Below are 16,142 nucleotides of genomic sequence, written 5' to 3'. Positions count from 1 at the left end.
TCCCCAAGCTGTTGTTTAGAAAGTGAAAATAAGACGATGATTTTTCTAGTGTTGGGGAGGGGGAGGGGGGGGGAATTGAGATTTTCAGCCACTATCTTTGCTTCTATTTGATAAAAAAAAATGTGTCTAACTTTTGGCTTATTTACTCAATTTGCTCAATTTAATTGGTTGAGTGAGTTTGTAGATGTGCAGAAAGTAAAGTTGCATAATATTCTGAGACTGATTATTGATTTCCATTATCACATCAATACCAATCCCAATGGAGGATATTCAGGGGAAAAGGGGGGAAAAAGAAGCAGACGTATCACAAATGATTATTAACCTTTGAGATAACTGTTGGTGTGGGATGTGGGAATATAATACGAACAACAGTAAGCTTATTATGTACGTGTAATGCTCTGCAAATGAAGTGTCATGCTAACAAACATGTAACGTGTTTTGTTTACATATGACTAAATTACCTCATTTGAATGAGCGTAGCAATCAGGGAGTACTTTGTTCACTGGAGTTGGAAGTGAAAACGTGACACTGTGAGCTGAGTCAGGTCGGCTGTGGCAGGTCACAGCTAAATATAACCCAGACAGCTTAGGACCCAGCAAAACAAAAAACACACACGGGCTTGCAAAAGCTGGAGTGCTCGAGGGCGCCTATTCAGATCAACAGGTGAGACAGATTGATGTGACTAACATGAAATTCATTAATTCTGTGGCACCATCTCAGATATAACAGATTTATACTAATGTACTTGCATATGACACCATGTCAAGCCTGAACAGGGGCGATACTGTGCCAGCAGCCCTTTGCTGATAAACAAGTTGCATGCCTGCAGTCGTGGACAAAGTACAGACAGATGTGACTTTAACATGTTTTCAGTTAGCCGCATGTGTAACTCAATTTTGGGCTATTTTTATGACAATAAACAATTAAGATGGAAGAATCAGTCAAGAGTGTTAACAGGGAAACACATGCTTGTCGTCGTGTCCTTTGATATAGAAATGGATATGGATGAGCAGGAAGGCATAAATGAGGAACTGATTGAGTTTGCCCTTCAAGAGAGCCTCCAAGATGCCTACAAGCTGCCATATTCTAAAACAAACAGGTATGAGAGAGTACAACCTGCCCCTTATATCCAAAATGCTTTCACTCAAAGGGTTTGGGTGGGACTACCTAAAAAAAACCCCAAAAACCTTAATTTGTTCTTCTTTGATTTATTAGGAAGGAACCAAACAGTGAAGACTTTACGAAGATAATGGAAGCCATTCACAAAGGTAAGGTTCCTATTTAGCTATCATTGTTTTAGCACAAGAATATGTGCATGTGGTGTAAAGTGAAATGTTAAGCAAAGTTGCATAAGGCAGGAGCACCAGTCATTCTGTAATACAGATGTTTCCCCAGTGTGAGTCTTGGTGGTTTCTCCACAGGTGATGTGTATGCTCTGCAGGAGCTGTCAGGTGTGTCTGCCTTCAGAGAGAGCGACAGCAGGGGCCGGCTGCCTCTGCACGCAGCAGCTGCGCAGCCGCGGCAAGACGTCTTGCATGCGGTGCTGCAGGGTGAGAGCTCAGTGCCACTGACAGGCTGCGTGTAAAGTCATCTGCAGTTCGATGAAACCATTTACTTAGATCTAAAACAAATCTTATTGGTGTTTTTGCAGCAGTGTTGACGTCCACAGACCTGACCCTGGAGGAGCAGACAGGGGACGGGGACACGTCTCTGACTCTGGCAGCAGAGGCCGGCCTGCTGGAAAACGTCAAGATGCTGCTGCAGCATGGAACCTCACCACACAACACCAACAGCAGGAACGAGTCTCCTCTGCTGATTGGTAGTGCACACACAAAATCAACACACACACAGTCAGTGACTCACTCACTTATCCCTAATTAAGTACATGAATCTTGCAGTTACAAATGTTAGTATGTCTTTTTTTTAAATTCTATATTTAGCCTACTTTGTGTTCAGTGCTGATTATCAAATAGTAGCTAACATGCTAATCTACGACCGTGAACATGGTCAACTTTATACCTGCTGACGTTAGCGTTTAACTCAAAGCAACACTGTTACTAAGTGCAAACCTCAGTAACTACTTTAAGCATTAGCCTAGTCAATTTTTTAATAATAAATCATTCATTAGTGTGATTTTTTACCGTATAATCTTGTGTTTTCTACGCCTTACAGCAGTGAGACAGAAATCATACAACATGGTTTTATCCCTCATCATGAGTGGGGCCTTTGTGGAGCAGGTGTGTCTCACTAAGTGGACGGCCATGCATGAAGCTGCAAAGGTGAACAGAGCGGCATCGATAGTGGCATCGAATCAAAACTAAACATCTAGGCCTTAAATGTCACACTTTATCCTCCCTTCATCTCTACCATCTTTCCTTCCTTCTCTATGCCCTTGCTTCTTGTCTCTCGCACCAGGTGGGTTGTCCAGCTATTCTGATGCTGCTGCTGCGACACGGAGCCAAAGTAACTGCCAGAGACGGTCATGGGGTGACTCCTCTGGGGATTGCAGCTGAGCATGGCAACGCCGAAGCTTTAGATATACTCATACAGCATGGTAAAGCACTAAAATACACAGTGTTTAGTGCTTCACGTCACGTCATGTTTATATGTTGAGTAATACCACACAAACAGTTTTTCTCACTCGTCAGACCGTGTTGTATTTTCCCTTTGCTCCACTAGGTGGTGACGTGAATGCCCAGGCCAGAAATGGAGACACAGTCCTGTATGATGCAGCTGGATCTGGAAACCTGGACTGCATCGAGCTGCTCCTGGAGCACGGAGCCAACCCGAATGTGGCCAGCTACGCCTGCCAGCTGCCCATCCACAGGGCCGCATATGAGGGACACATACTGTGAGCTTACATTCATGTGCTGAAGCTGTGGCGATGCAAAAGAGCACCCAATCACCCTGACACACTAATTGAGACTGTATTCTCATGCTAGGAGCTTGAGAATATCAGAGTTTTAAACGATAAGCCAGTTCCAGAAAGAAAGAAATGACTGAAGACAAATTAACATTCCTTTTTGTCCTATTCTGCAGCCAAATTGATGAAACTGTAGACTGGAACATGTCTCTCTCTCTGCACCTCACAGCTCTGCAGTGTTTTCACTGTAGTCATTTTCACAAAGAGCCTTCTGTTTATCACTGTTTTTCAGTGCCGTCACCAAATAACACTGTGGCACAAACCACAATCTAATGAACATTTTTCTCTATGTCCTGTTTTGTTCTTTTCGCATTTGTTTTTCACTGTTTCTGTCCCTCACTCTCTTCCTGTTGGCCCTCACCCCCATCTCTCTCTCTCTTTCTCTCTATCTCTCTCTGTGTAGAGCCCTGAGGACTCTCATCCCCATCACCACAAAGAGAGCTATCCGTCTCTCAGGCCAGGACCCGGTCCACTCAGCAGCTGATGGGGGACAGGTTGAGTGTCTGGAGCTGCTAATCCAGAAGGGATACGATGTCAATGCCTTGCTAGACACGCACATCTCTGGTAAACTCTCTCCCATACACGCTTGCTCAAAAAAACATATTAAGTTTCATCAAGTTTCTCTGATCATAGAGTCCCTAAATGCACCACAGATGACAAGTTTAGAGAGGTCACTGCTGGCGACATCAGTACCTTAGTAGTAACTCCGACCAAAGGATAAACATGAATAATTAATCACTGTGGTGGTTTACCTACCTCAAGGACGATTAAAATGTCTGTATATTGATTTATTCCGCTGTAGAGTAATAAATGGAAACCAGGGACTTCAAAATAGCAATATTGTTATGTTGTTTTATGAGTGCTTATTGTGGAAAACAAGTTAAACTACATTTAGACCACTGGCATATTCCTTCAAAGTGCATCATCTTTTCTATTAAATCATGCAACAATAATTTATAGTCATAATGCATCTTCTAAGCTGCTCCAATATAAATCTTGTTGCAGAGAACTACAGCGACCTTAGGAAGTCTCCTCTGTACTTTGCCGTTTCCAATGGTGATGTAACCTGTGCCGAGATGTTGCTGGCTGCTGGAGCAAGGACTGACCTGGACCCACTGCGATGCATCCTGGTTGCAATACGCGCAGAGAGGTGCGTGTATCCTCATTTAGGATAATCCATTATTATTGATAATTTATGACGTCCCTCTGTCTGGCCATTTCCAGGTATGAGCTGGTGCAGCTGTTGCTGTCCTACGGTGCAGAGGTGAATTGTTATTTTAGAGCGATCAGCAACACACTGTTCCCCACAGCCCTGCAGTACAGCCTGAGGGACCCCGTCATGATGAGACTACTGCTCAACAATGGATATCACGCTTACAAGTACATCTACCAGCTTTTTCTAACATATTAGAAATCCACATCACAGCAAGGAATTATGGTCCACAGGTGGTCCAGATGTGGTAGCCACTTATAGCCATATCTCAGCCAACTATCTCTCACTCTCCTCCATTGTCGGCACTGCATGTGTAGTAATGCAAACACTGAAATTGTACTAAAAGGCCATTTATAAAACTGCACATTTTAACATTTTATCTGTGCGACACCGTCTCTGGCAGGTGTTTCCAGTGTTGCCATGGTGACGGTGTAGAAATGGATAGCACCTGGACTGAACTCCATAACCAAGCCTACCAGATTTACAGCCAACCTAACGCCATCACAGTAAGAGCAAATTTAGACTCGCACAAAGACAGCAGTCAGTTCACCACGCGAAAGATCCACCTATCAATGAGCCAGTAACACAACATAGACAATAAATCCCATTCCTGATTTTTCTTTCTCTCTTCAGTTCTGTGAGTTTGTATCTGTGTCGTGGCTGACACATCTGGTTGGCAGTGTTGTAAGGATGCTCCTGGACTATGTCAGCCTTGTCAACATCTGTCCCAAGCTCAAACGCATCCTAAAGAGGAGGCCAGAGTGGGATGAGATTTTGGGCATAATGAGTAAAACATCAGATCCATTATTTTGTATTTCAAAAAAGAGATCTATTATGTTGAGGAAGTTTTAAGTAACTAAAAGTTATATGTGTCTTTGTGCACCCCCAGGCAGGCCAAGGTCTCTGCAGCACTTGTGTCGACTAATAATCAGAGGTCACATGAGCCTCAGGATGCTGAATGACCCTAAAGCCATGGCTGACATCCCCTTTCCTCCAAGACTGAAGAACTATGTGACCTACAGAGACTACGACCTGTATGGTGACCTCTCGCTGACGTGAAACACATTTCATTTGACTCTGTGTGATTGAAACACAAAAGAAAATGCACAAGTCACTCTTTTAAAATACACCAAATGGGAATATATTTTCTCTTAAACTCTCTTTTCTATTTAATTTCCTAAGTTTTGCATAGTATCAGCTTGTGTGGTTGACTGTGTTGCCATAGCGGTCTCTTTCTGTTCCTGTCTAATACAATATCATTAATGCTTGTATTCTAGACTACATTGCAAATGTGTTTGACGTCTCACAACACAGGTGTTTTCACTTCTTGCTGATTAGACCTCAGGTCAAGGATAAGTGCATGTAAGGGCAGGGACTTGTATGAGGTTGCCAAACCACAGCAACTCATCAGAATGACTTCAGTCTAAGTTTTCCTGCCCTAAAAGGTGCAACCGAGCGCGATCAAGCACAATGCACACGCCCACACGGTCCTGAGAAGAGGTCCAATCAGGCAGGTTAAGTGGAAACACCTGTGTGGGTGGACAACATTATTCTCACTTTGTGCCGGCTTCAAGTGTACACATTGTGTATAGTCAATATGGGGTTTGAAAAGGAAAATCATTATAGTATTGTTACTTAACTTACTTAACTTATATAACATGAATTTGTTAGTGTGTTTTGTTTTTTTGTAATAAACCATGATATAAAAAAAAAATACACTTTTGTAACCTGTGTTTAGATCTGTATCTTGGAGCTTACTGACTAAAGTGGAATTAAATCACCAAAGCAGCAATTCAAAGTGTTTTTGTTCTCTTTATGTGTTAATAAAGTCATTCTGAGTGTAACCACAACCTATCACTCAACAGCAGATTAGAATAAACAGAGCTCTGAGCTGTTTAAAACCCCTCCATAATATCAGCATAATTCCTGTGTTTTCATTATGTTCTCTGAGACAGACTGAAAGATTTGGAGTGATGACGCTGATGATGAGCTATTCATGTGTTTGTACGTGGTAGTGTGTCACAGCAGGTTTGCATTCTATAACTTCCAAATCTGCTCTCGACCAAAATTTTGAAAAAGAGAAAAATAAAAACACCAAATGATCGACTTACTAGTGACGTCAAGCTACTTTACAAAACAAATCCTGTGATGTAACAACTATGTTTTTCTTGGCAACCTGATTTATATTAGACTATTGACGTCATTCTGATCCACACTGTTATCAATTTGAAAGGTCAAATAAGGTGAGGGCATTTAAACAAGAGTCTACAGCCATGGTAGCAGCTCTGAGAGGCCTTTCTTTAAGCTAAATACTTATGAAAGGCAGTTAATCTTCTGGTGCATGCTAAAATTTTAAACTTAAAGTCAATCTGAGGCTGATGGGAATGTCAAGTCAGGGGCACCAAAGGCAGTGGGTTTGATCCCCTGGGGACCGTGAATGTTGTTACAAAATGTCATGGCAATTCATGTGGAAGTTAAGATATTTCTGTCTGAACCAAAGTAATGGGGGTGACTGACAGACCATTACCATCCCTAGAACCATTCTGCTGGCAAGGCTAAAAATAGGAATCAGGGTAAAAAACTAAAAATCAAACAGAAAAGCTACATATGTAACTCTGCTATGTTAAAAACAGATCAACTGTAACAACGGAGGATCTGCTGACACCTCTTTGCTGACGGATATGCAGTGAGCCGTGGCGTTTTGCGGGCCAAACATTATCTCTGTTTATCTTTCTTGTTCTGTTCTGTTGGGTCCAGTTGGTCTTTTTTGGCCATGAACAAAGCCACTCAGGCCGTGGTGACAGACTGCTACGTTGACAGGCCACAGTCTCTGAGCTCACATGCTTTTTGTGGCTCTGTCTCTCAGAGCAGTGCCTCCCAAAAAAGACGCTGCATCATGGGGTCCACACTTTAGTACGTTCCCCCTCTGATCCCTCTCTTAAGGCCTAAACAGCAGCTGGTGAGATTAGAGAGGAGAGGACACCGACACACACACAGACTCACAGCAACACGACTGGCCAGGAGAGATCTGGTTCAGACTGGAAAGGGGTTTCATCAGAAGCACATTTTGACTGGACCCAGAACGTTCAAACACCTTCGCCTGGCAAGGATCACCTCGACTGGACTCTGAATTTCCAATGACCCCTTATGTCCGTGGATCTCCAGCCACCTTGCCTTTTGTTGGAACCTCTATACCCACACGGCTACTTCATTTTGGGGTCCAGACTGAATTACATGTCAACTCAACAACTGGTCTTTCTGTGGTAGTTTAAACTCACACTGACTGGTCTGTGCTAATCACGCTTTGGCCATGAGCTGTTTCGGGTACCGTCGAGAGCTGAGTAAGTACGAAGATGTCGACGAGGACGAGCTTTTGGCCTCCCTCAGCCCTGAAGAGCTGGCTGAGTTGGAGAAGGAGCTGGCAGACATTGATCCAGACGCCAATGTGCCCATAGGACTCAGACAGAGAGACCAGACTGACAAGACCCCGACAGGCACCTTCAGCAGAGAGGCCCTCATGAAGTATTGGGAAAATGAGACTCGTAGACTGCTGGAGGACGAGATAGGTGGAGGAAGCCCCAAACCGGTCAGTGATGACACTTAATTAGATTTACTTGGCATTTGTACAATGTGCCAGAGGCAAAGCCAGCTTGTTTGAAGTTGTATCAGATAGAACTCAAGACAGATTACCTAATAAAGCTAAAAGTCAGAAGTCATTTGAAATACTAATAGAAAGACAAAATATAACAATCTTTAAAACCATCTGCGTTTATTTAGCTTGACAATATACATATTATGTAAGAAAACAAATACTGATGATTACAGTATTGCCTTTCAATACAGGATGAAGAACAAGAGGAGTGTGTGACAGAAGAAAACAGTGGAGCAGAGGATGAAAAAGATGTTGAAAATGAGAAAGAACAGAAAAAGCATGAAACACAAAAGGAGGACGAGGAGGAGGAAGAGGAGGAGGAGGAGGAGGAAGAAGAAGAAGAGGAGGAGGAAGAGGAAGAAGAGGAGAGTGAGGAAGAGGAGGAAGCGGTTACGGAGGAGGAAGAAGACGAAGAGGAGGAAGATAACTTAAAACCCGAACTCTCAAAGGATTCTGGGGCGCTGACGTCACAGGTCAATGCCCCAATGCTACTGAAGCTGCAGAGGGTGGAGCCTATCAGACTGACTCCTCCCCCTCCACCTGTCGACCCAAACATGACCGGAAACCCAACCGTCGTCGATGACGCCCTCCAACGAGTTCTTAGCGATGACTCTGAACTCACAGAGGTTAATCTCAACAACATTGAAGATATCTCACAGGTACGAATATAGACACATACTGTTTAAAGTTAATACAGTAATAAAACAGCCCAAATGTGCTATCCTGATAACTTACAATCAAACAGCTCAGAATATGCAACCTGCTTGAGAAAGGTCCAAGTTCTGCTGTTTCGTCAAAACAGTAGATTAACTCTAAGAGTTTTGAAATGTGGTTTGCGTTTGGTAAGTTAGACATTTGTTAGCTTCCATCTTGCTAGCCTCCTGCTCATTACTGACTTAACTTTCGATTGTCTGCCAGCTTATTTTTAGAACCAGGCATCTTGCAAACCCTTTGTATGACTAGAAAATGAACATGGTGACCTCAATTAACATCTTTGACAAGGTTTCTGTTTTCTGTAGGCACCCTTAGCTAAGTTTAAGTCGTACTGCGGTTCACTCAATAGCAAGTAGTAGCTAAGAAGGTCATTTGACTAATTTTAGCATTATGTGGAGTAGGAAGAGGGGGACTGCCTTACTGAAGTATTATATGTCTTCAGGGATCCTCAATGTGGTGTTGGAGGTGGTGGTGACAAGTTCTCTATGTCCTCCTAATTTACTTCTTAGGAAACCCTCATCCGATTTGCAGAGGCACTGAGATCCAACACACACGTACGGGTCTTTAGCCTCGCGAACACCCGAGCTGACGATCATGTGGCTCTGGCCACTGCTAAGATGCTGAGGGAGAACTCTTCCATCACCAGCCTGAATATTGAGTCCAACTATGTGACTGGGAAGGGCGTGATGGCACTGGTTCAAGCACTCCCAGGGAACAACACTCTGACTGAACTTCGGTTCCACAACCAGAGACACATGTGTGGAGGACAGGTAAGTTCTCGTCTTACACTTACCATTATGTCTCAATCAAACAAATCTTCCCTAAGGAGCCTGGTTAGCAGTCTTTCTCTACCTGCATGTGCAATGTGTAGACACAACAATGTCTCCCTCCCTGAAACGTCCCCCTCACAGGTAGAGATGGAGATGGTGAAGATTCTGAGGGAAAACTGCACCTTGATCAAGCTGGGCTACCAGTTCAATCTCCCTGGTCCCAGGATGAGCATGACGGGGATCCTCACCAGGAACCAGGACCGCCAGAGACAGAAACGGCTGCAGGAGCAGAGGCAGCAGCAGCAGGACCAACAGGGGGCGCCAGAGGGAGCAGTTAACCCAAGAACCACTGCACTGGTAATTTTGCTCCATTATAGAACATGTCTGATAAACAGTGCCCCCAACAGGCCGACAATTGCATTCTGCTTCTCTGTTGTTCGGCATTATTGTTTTCAAAGGCCCCACAACTGTTATAAACAGTTCTTCAGCTAACAAGCTATATGCTTATGATATGTAACATTTGAACTGCTTTCATCGCAACACTTCAATTGATAATTCAACTGCTGTTTATTTGTCAAATGACATTTCAACTGCTTTCACATCTTAGTCCTAAGCTGATAGTTCACTTCCTTTCAGTGCTTACTCTTCTTTCAGTTAAAATGCAACACAACTGACACTTCAACTATTTACTTACCATTTACTTTTCCATTGCTTCTGGTGAACTTTAACAGTTCAACTACATTTTTTCTTTTCTTTTCAATAAACTTGAAATGATTACACTTCAACTGCTTTCATCTCTTACACTTCAAATGACAACTTCACTCTTTGAAAACGTTACGCTTCAATTTACTCTGCAACCCTTTCAGTCCTTTAACTTCAACCCACACTTCAACTGCTTTCAATGCTTAAATTTAAACTCTAACTCCCATAAAAACATCCCACATTCAAACAGTCAACATTTTACCCTGCTTAGTGTTTGTACTTGCAACTTTCAGCACAAAATGTATTTGCCATTATCCATCTTCCTTCCTCTATCACTAGAAAGGAACTCCTCGTTCTTCACCTTACAACTCACCCAGAGCCTCTCCTTGGTCCTCACCCAAACTTCCCCGAAGTGACCTGCCTAAAAAACAGACTCCTCCTGCTCCACCTCCTCCTCCGCCTCCACCGCCTCCTCCCCCACCACCTCCTCCACCACTGCCTCCTCCGCAGCGGGAGAAGAAGCCCACCAGGATGATTGCGGAGGTCATCAAGGCGCACGAGGCGGGCAGCAAGAAGGTGACAAAGACAAAAGGTAAGAAGGGCAAGAAAGGGAAGTCGAAGGAGTCGGGGAAAGACGAGACAAGCTGCATCCTGAAGGAGCTCAAGAACGCGCTGAGGCCTGTGTCGGGGGAGAGGAGAGGGGAGGAGGGCAGCAGGCCATCCACGCCAATGAGGTCAGCCCACGACCAGCTGATGGAGTCCATCCGCAACAGCAGCGTCCGCAGCCTGAAACGGGTGAGTGTAAGGATCTGTGCAACAATTGGGAGATACACCAATCAGCCATAACATAATGTACACTGACAGGTGAAGTGAATAACACCGATTATCTCATTATTATGGCACCTATCAGTGGGTGGGATATATCAGGCAGCAAGTAAACATTTTGTCCTCAAAGTTGATGTGTTAGAAGCAGGAAAAATGGGCAGCGTGAGGATTTGAGCGACTTTGACAAGGGCCAAATTGTGATGGCGAGACAACTGGGTCAGAGCATCTCCAAAACTGCAGCTCTTGTGGGGTGTTCCCAGTCTGCAGAGGTCAGTACCAAAAGTGGTCCAAGGAAGGAAAAGTGGTGAACTGGAGACAGGATAAGGTGTGGCCAAGGCTCACTGATGCACATGGGGAGCGAAAGCTGGCCCGTGTGGTCTGATCCAACAGACGAGCTTCTGTAGCTCAAACTGCTGAAAAAGTTAATAGATAGATAGACTTTATTAATCCCCCAAGGGAAATTGGGTCGTCATAGCAGCCAGGTACATTTAAATACAATAGAATACAACAATAGAATAAAATACAACAATACAATAAAGTACTGAGGTAGAAAAGATAAAAAAGATAAATAGATATGTAAGGTGCAAAGAAGTTGTAGTTGCAAGATGGTGGTAATAGTACTGATTATATGAAGGTAGGAAGGTAGTGTTATTGTTAATAACAGTATATAATAATAATAGTAATAATATTAATAATAATAATAATAATAATATAATATGTATATATAATATGTACATATATATATTCACAAGATATGATATGATATATAGCATATGTATAATAGATACTTGACTATACAAGAAAGATATACATATATTGTATAAATATGATATATAATATCAATAATGCTGGTTCTGATAGAAGTGTCAGAACACACAGAGCATCACAGTTTGTTGGTCCGGGGCTGCATAGCATTATAACCACCAGGGTGCCGAGGTGGTCATAATGTTATTGCTGATCGGTGTATATTATTTCATAATTAATTGTTCACATTTCCAATATTGTCATCAGTGGCATTGGCCCCTAAATACTGTATCAGATTGAATTATTTAGAAATGTATTGACTGAAAAGTGGCCAAAAACATTCCTCCTCTACAGGCAAACTGAACAAGTAGGACGCTTAACTTTGATGAGGATGACACAGAGTCAGTGGTGTCTGAGTCATCTCTGTGGCTGACAGGCTTTGTTCTGTCTCTATGCTGGGGTTGGCAGGCAAAAGTCTGCTTACCACCAACCAGCATTGTGGTATGATCACAATGCCTTTACAGCCAAAGAGAGAGCCAAAATATAGTCAATAATGTCAGCCAAGACAGTCAAGTATTCTTATCCTGACAGAGAAAATAAAGATGTAAAACAAAGACAAGGAGACAAACTAATTCAGGTCTATCTCATATATTATAGCAGTATGTTACTGTTAAAGGAACTGGATGCATCTGAACTTTGTTTTTGTGTTATCCTTATGAGAGACAAGTGTTATCTTGACTGAAGCTATAGCACAGCTCGTTACATTGTTAGAGTGGAAAATCAGCTCTGCCCTCAGATGGCAGGGTCTCCTAGCTGTGAAATTCCTGCCACTTAGTGCAGATATTTATAGAAACTCTTCATTGGAGCTGTGATAAAGACTGATATGACACATTACCACAGCATGCACCAACACTGCACATTTAACAAAACTGCCCACTAACACTTCATCTGTTGACGCCACAGATTTGATGCAAAGTCCGGTTTTGGAAGCATATCGAGAAAACAGTTCAAATGAGCAGTCCATGTAATTGAATATAGATAATCATGATTCCTATAAGGTGTCTGCACAGTGTTAGTCAAAAAGAAAGGTGAACATGGTCAGCAGCTAGTTAGCTTAGCACAGCGTGCAGACTGGAAACAGGGGGAAACAGCTGGCTCTGTTTAAAGCCAATAAAACCTAATTTTACACTTACACACTACGGATTAAACAAATAATATTTAACATATCAACTAGCTGTTTGCCCTTGTTTCCACTAGCATCATATACAGTATATCATACAGACATGAGAGTGGTATCAATCGATCTTATGTCAAGAAAGCGTATTTCCTAACTTGTAAAACAATTTACATTTCTCAAATTTCTCAGCTGATGAAATTTGCAGTCTGGCTACTGTATGAGCCTAACGTCAGCACAATAAATCAGCTTTTCTCTTCATAATGAAAGGAAGTGTGTGTGGTTTTAACACTACATTCTTGTTCCCATGCCTCAGAAGTCATAATTACAACGTTTTTCATGTTTCTCAGTCATGACCACTGACTCATTCCTCTCAATCTCTTTGCCGCCATTATCATATTTCTTGAAAAGCATGAATGAATGCCTGAAAAACATTTTTTTTTTATGGCCTGCATTTCAAACTGACTTAGCATTGTCAATTTCTAGGTGGAAGTCCCAGATCATCTACGATAATGCAAGCAGAAAAAAAAAGGTCTATTCGTTACCACAGAAATTGGGGAGTCTGCATCACGATGACGATGGAGTGACCAACACTGACGAATGCGCTCAACGAAAACGTGTTGGGAATCATAAGTTGGCAAAAACTGAATCCTTACTCATCAAAAAGAAAATATACTGGAAATTTGCACTGCAGTAAGAGCTAAAGGTTGTTTTTTAAAAAGTATTTATGCATAATGTTTACTGATAAGTTTTGTAATTCACTGTTTTCTTGTAAAATTGTAAATATAATCTGTTGTTGGTTGAATTATGCGTTGATTTATAAATATAACCTCTTGGTGTTTACAATAGCGCTTATCTATGTAGACTGTTTTCTCATTCTCTGGTTACTGGATGACTTCCAGTTGAAAGAAAAGGGTCAAGTTGTTATAGGAAGCACACACAGGCATCGTTTTTATCAGTGAGTCAGCTTACTGGTCAAGCACCGCTGATGCATATTCCCACTCCGACGCTCTCACAATACACCCACTGCAGTCAGCACGCATTGGAGCAGGGCTTTTACGCACATTGTTTGAGCAACTCACAATGCATGACAAGTGAGGGGAAAGAATAGACACACATTAGTGTCACTGACATCATTGAGGAGATTTTTGAACAAAGATCATAAGATTATGTAAAAAAAAAAAAAAAAAAGAAGATGTGGGCTACTTAAAAGCTGCACTACACAGTGTCTTTAAAGCCAGATTCTTCCTTTTAGAAATGGAAAGTTGAGTTCATACACAGGAGTGTTACATATTCTTGCTTTTAATACAAAAAAAAATATTTCTCCATCACCAAAAACCAGGTTAAAATTTCACGTTGAATGTCCGGTACCATTGAAAACTACTCTTGACGTATTCTGGGTCTGTGGGCATTACATTAGATGGACAAGAATGAAGGATTTAGCCCATCAAGAGATGCGGATGCTCTGTCTGAGAGATACATATGGCCATGATAGAAAGAGTGGGGGAAGAGAATGAGTGAGGGAGATGATGAATCAAACAGAGAGAGAGAGGTGACAGATTGAGAAGGGGAGGCCAAGACCATGTGAGAGGGAGGATGATGATGACAGATTGAGAGAGTGAAAGCAAGAGCCTGAGCGATGTGAGCTATTAGGATCGGGTCATCCTAATCCTGGTCCTGCATTTGTGTGTCTTGGAAAAGATCTCGTGACTCCTAAATCCACAGTGCACCTGTTCAAAGACAACGCAGTCAGGGCCACGGGTGGGGTTGGCAACAACAACAAAACTACAAATGATATTATGGCACACCATTTCCCAAAGTATACCAGGAGTTTTTAAAGAAAGCAAGAAAGATTAAAATCGTCCCAGACTGGCATTGAAAAACTGGCAATTATTACATTAAATTGTAGTACTTCAAGTAGTATTTAGAGGGAAATCCAACCTTAAACAAGACTTGGGCAGAATTGAGTTAAGCTTCTATGCAGGATACACTCCCCCATCTCCACAATGGCCTTCCCGAGTACAGCAGCTCAGTATGCACAATGCATTCCTTAAGCTAAGTGTCCTATGAATAAAACTTCCTCTACTCAAGTACAGCACTTCGTCATACGTGTCAAACTGCCAATAGGATCCTTCCATAAAGATCATCCATAAAATGCAGTCACTTCCTGCTTGTAAATGAGGCCTCTGCACCACTCAGGGTGGTCACTACATCACCCTCATATAGAATTTTAAATTATTTTCAGGACGGACAGAGGTTTTCATGCACCATGGGGAAATGTAACACTAGTCTCTGAACCACAACAAAGTAGCGAGTGTGCATGTGTTCCTTTAATGCTGAGCTACAGAATCTCCCACAACACTCAGGCCCTTTGACCTTTGCATTCCTTTTCACAGTATGCACGCAGCGTAGCTCATTTACAAATAAAAACTATTCTGCTGTGTTCGTTTTTATTCAGCTGCCAGATTCCTAAAAAAAAAATGCAAATCTAACTTCAGGCACATTAAAGGGCAAGTTCAACCATAGTTGGCCTGATGTTCTACTTGTGATTGTCTCCTTAGCTAAAGTTATTGGACTTCTGGCAGCGTTTCAGTAGCAACAAAATCATGTAATCATGGTTGATTGAAGACTTTGAGTCCCTTTTGCATGACCTCACTAAAACTACTTGTCCAAAAGAAGAAATTTAGCTGCACAGATAAAACAATATTGTATAGTTTTACCCTTTAACAAGTGTTAACAGAGTCAAAACACAAATAGATGTATCACTTCTATAAATGCTTTTGTTGTGTGCATGTGTTGGTCAGAGTCTCTATGGAAGCAGCGTATCCAAGTAGCGCTGTCAAACTAGTGGAAAGTGCCATACCTGCTCTAATCCCTCTCACAAGCTCTGCAGCAGAGAGAACTGATACAGGGTCAGTGTGGTGTCTGCTGATGTGCACACAAACTAAAAATAAATGGCAGGGGGGGAGAATTGTTAGGTCATTATTGTGATGGTGACAATCACAGGGTGAATTCTTGCTTTGACCATTGAAAGGGCAAGTTTTAGTTCCTAATTTTTTCCTTTTTTAGCTCACAGGCTCTTAAAGTAATTGTGAGGAAACCCTGATGCAGGACTTTCTATTTGAGTCTACTAGGGTTCACATGTGCAGTCTGTCCCATTTACGAAAAAAGAGAAACCGGGTTAACAGATGGACTCAAAACAAATGTGGATGTTCTCAACGATTAACTATTTCTATTACTTTTATAGCTGTATATTTCTATTAATAGGGTGCATACACTTTCCAACAAAGAAACATGAATCCCTCTTTTGGAAACTGGAATTTACAGTCAGGACACACACACACACACACACACGGTTATTACTGAACGTTACCAGCTGTTTTTGTGCTTCGTCCCTCGCTCACACAGTTTTTATTCCCACCTGA

General features: G+C 42.2%; 2 protein-coding genes across 3 annotated transcripts; both read left to right on the top strand.

The window, feature by feature from the left end:
* The first annotated feature begins 600 nt into the window (after positions 1-600).
* Positions 601-5,928, top strand: asb15b (ankyrin repeat and SOCS box containing 15b). Of its 2 annotated transcripts, none has more exons than XM_051392582.1 (14): positions 601-663; positions 994-1,099; positions 1,216-1,268; positions 1,422-1,550; positions 1,655-1,819; positions 2,173-2,279; positions 2,416-2,554; positions 2,680-2,851; positions 3,327-3,487; positions 3,929-4,073; positions 4,148-4,303; positions 4,540-4,642; positions 4,770-4,923; positions 5,026-5,928. In XM_051392582.1, the coding sequence occupies exons 2-14, from the start codon at positions 996-998 to the stop codon at positions 5,193-5,195; spliced, it is 1,758 nt and encodes a 585-aa protein (XP_051248542.1). In that variant the 5' UTR covers positions 601-663; positions 994-995; the 3' UTR covers positions 5,196-5,928. The 2 variants fall into 2 exon arrangements, with proteins under 2 accessions (XP_051248542.1, XP_051248541.1); XM_051392581.1 differs by having other exon boundaries at positions 1,652-1,819.
* A 1,163-nt stretch (positions 5,929-7,091) lies between these two features.
* Positions 7,092-13,565, top strand: lmod2b (leiomodin 2 (cardiac) b). Its single transcript, XM_051393097.1, has 6 exons — positions 7,092-7,722; positions 7,980-8,447; positions 9,012-9,272; positions 9,414-9,629; positions 10,314-10,769; positions 13,204-13,565. The coding sequence occupies exons 1-6, from the start codon at positions 7,447-7,449 to the stop codon at positions 13,228-13,230; spliced, it is 1,704 nt and encodes a 567-aa protein (XP_051249057.1). The 5' UTR covers positions 7,092-7,446; the 3' UTR covers positions 13,231-13,565.
* Positions 13,566-16,142: the final 2,577 nt, after the last annotated feature.

This window comes from Dicentrarchus labrax, unplaced genomic scaffold (genome assembly GCF_905237075.1).
Source record: "Dicentrarchus labrax unplaced genomic scaffold, dlabrax2021, whole genome shotgun sequence".
Classification (NCBI taxonomy): domain Eukaryota; kingdom Metazoa; phylum Chordata; class Actinopteri; family Moronidae; genus Dicentrarchus; species Dicentrarchus labrax.
This window is presented reverse-complemented; position numbering and strand designations above follow the sequence as displayed.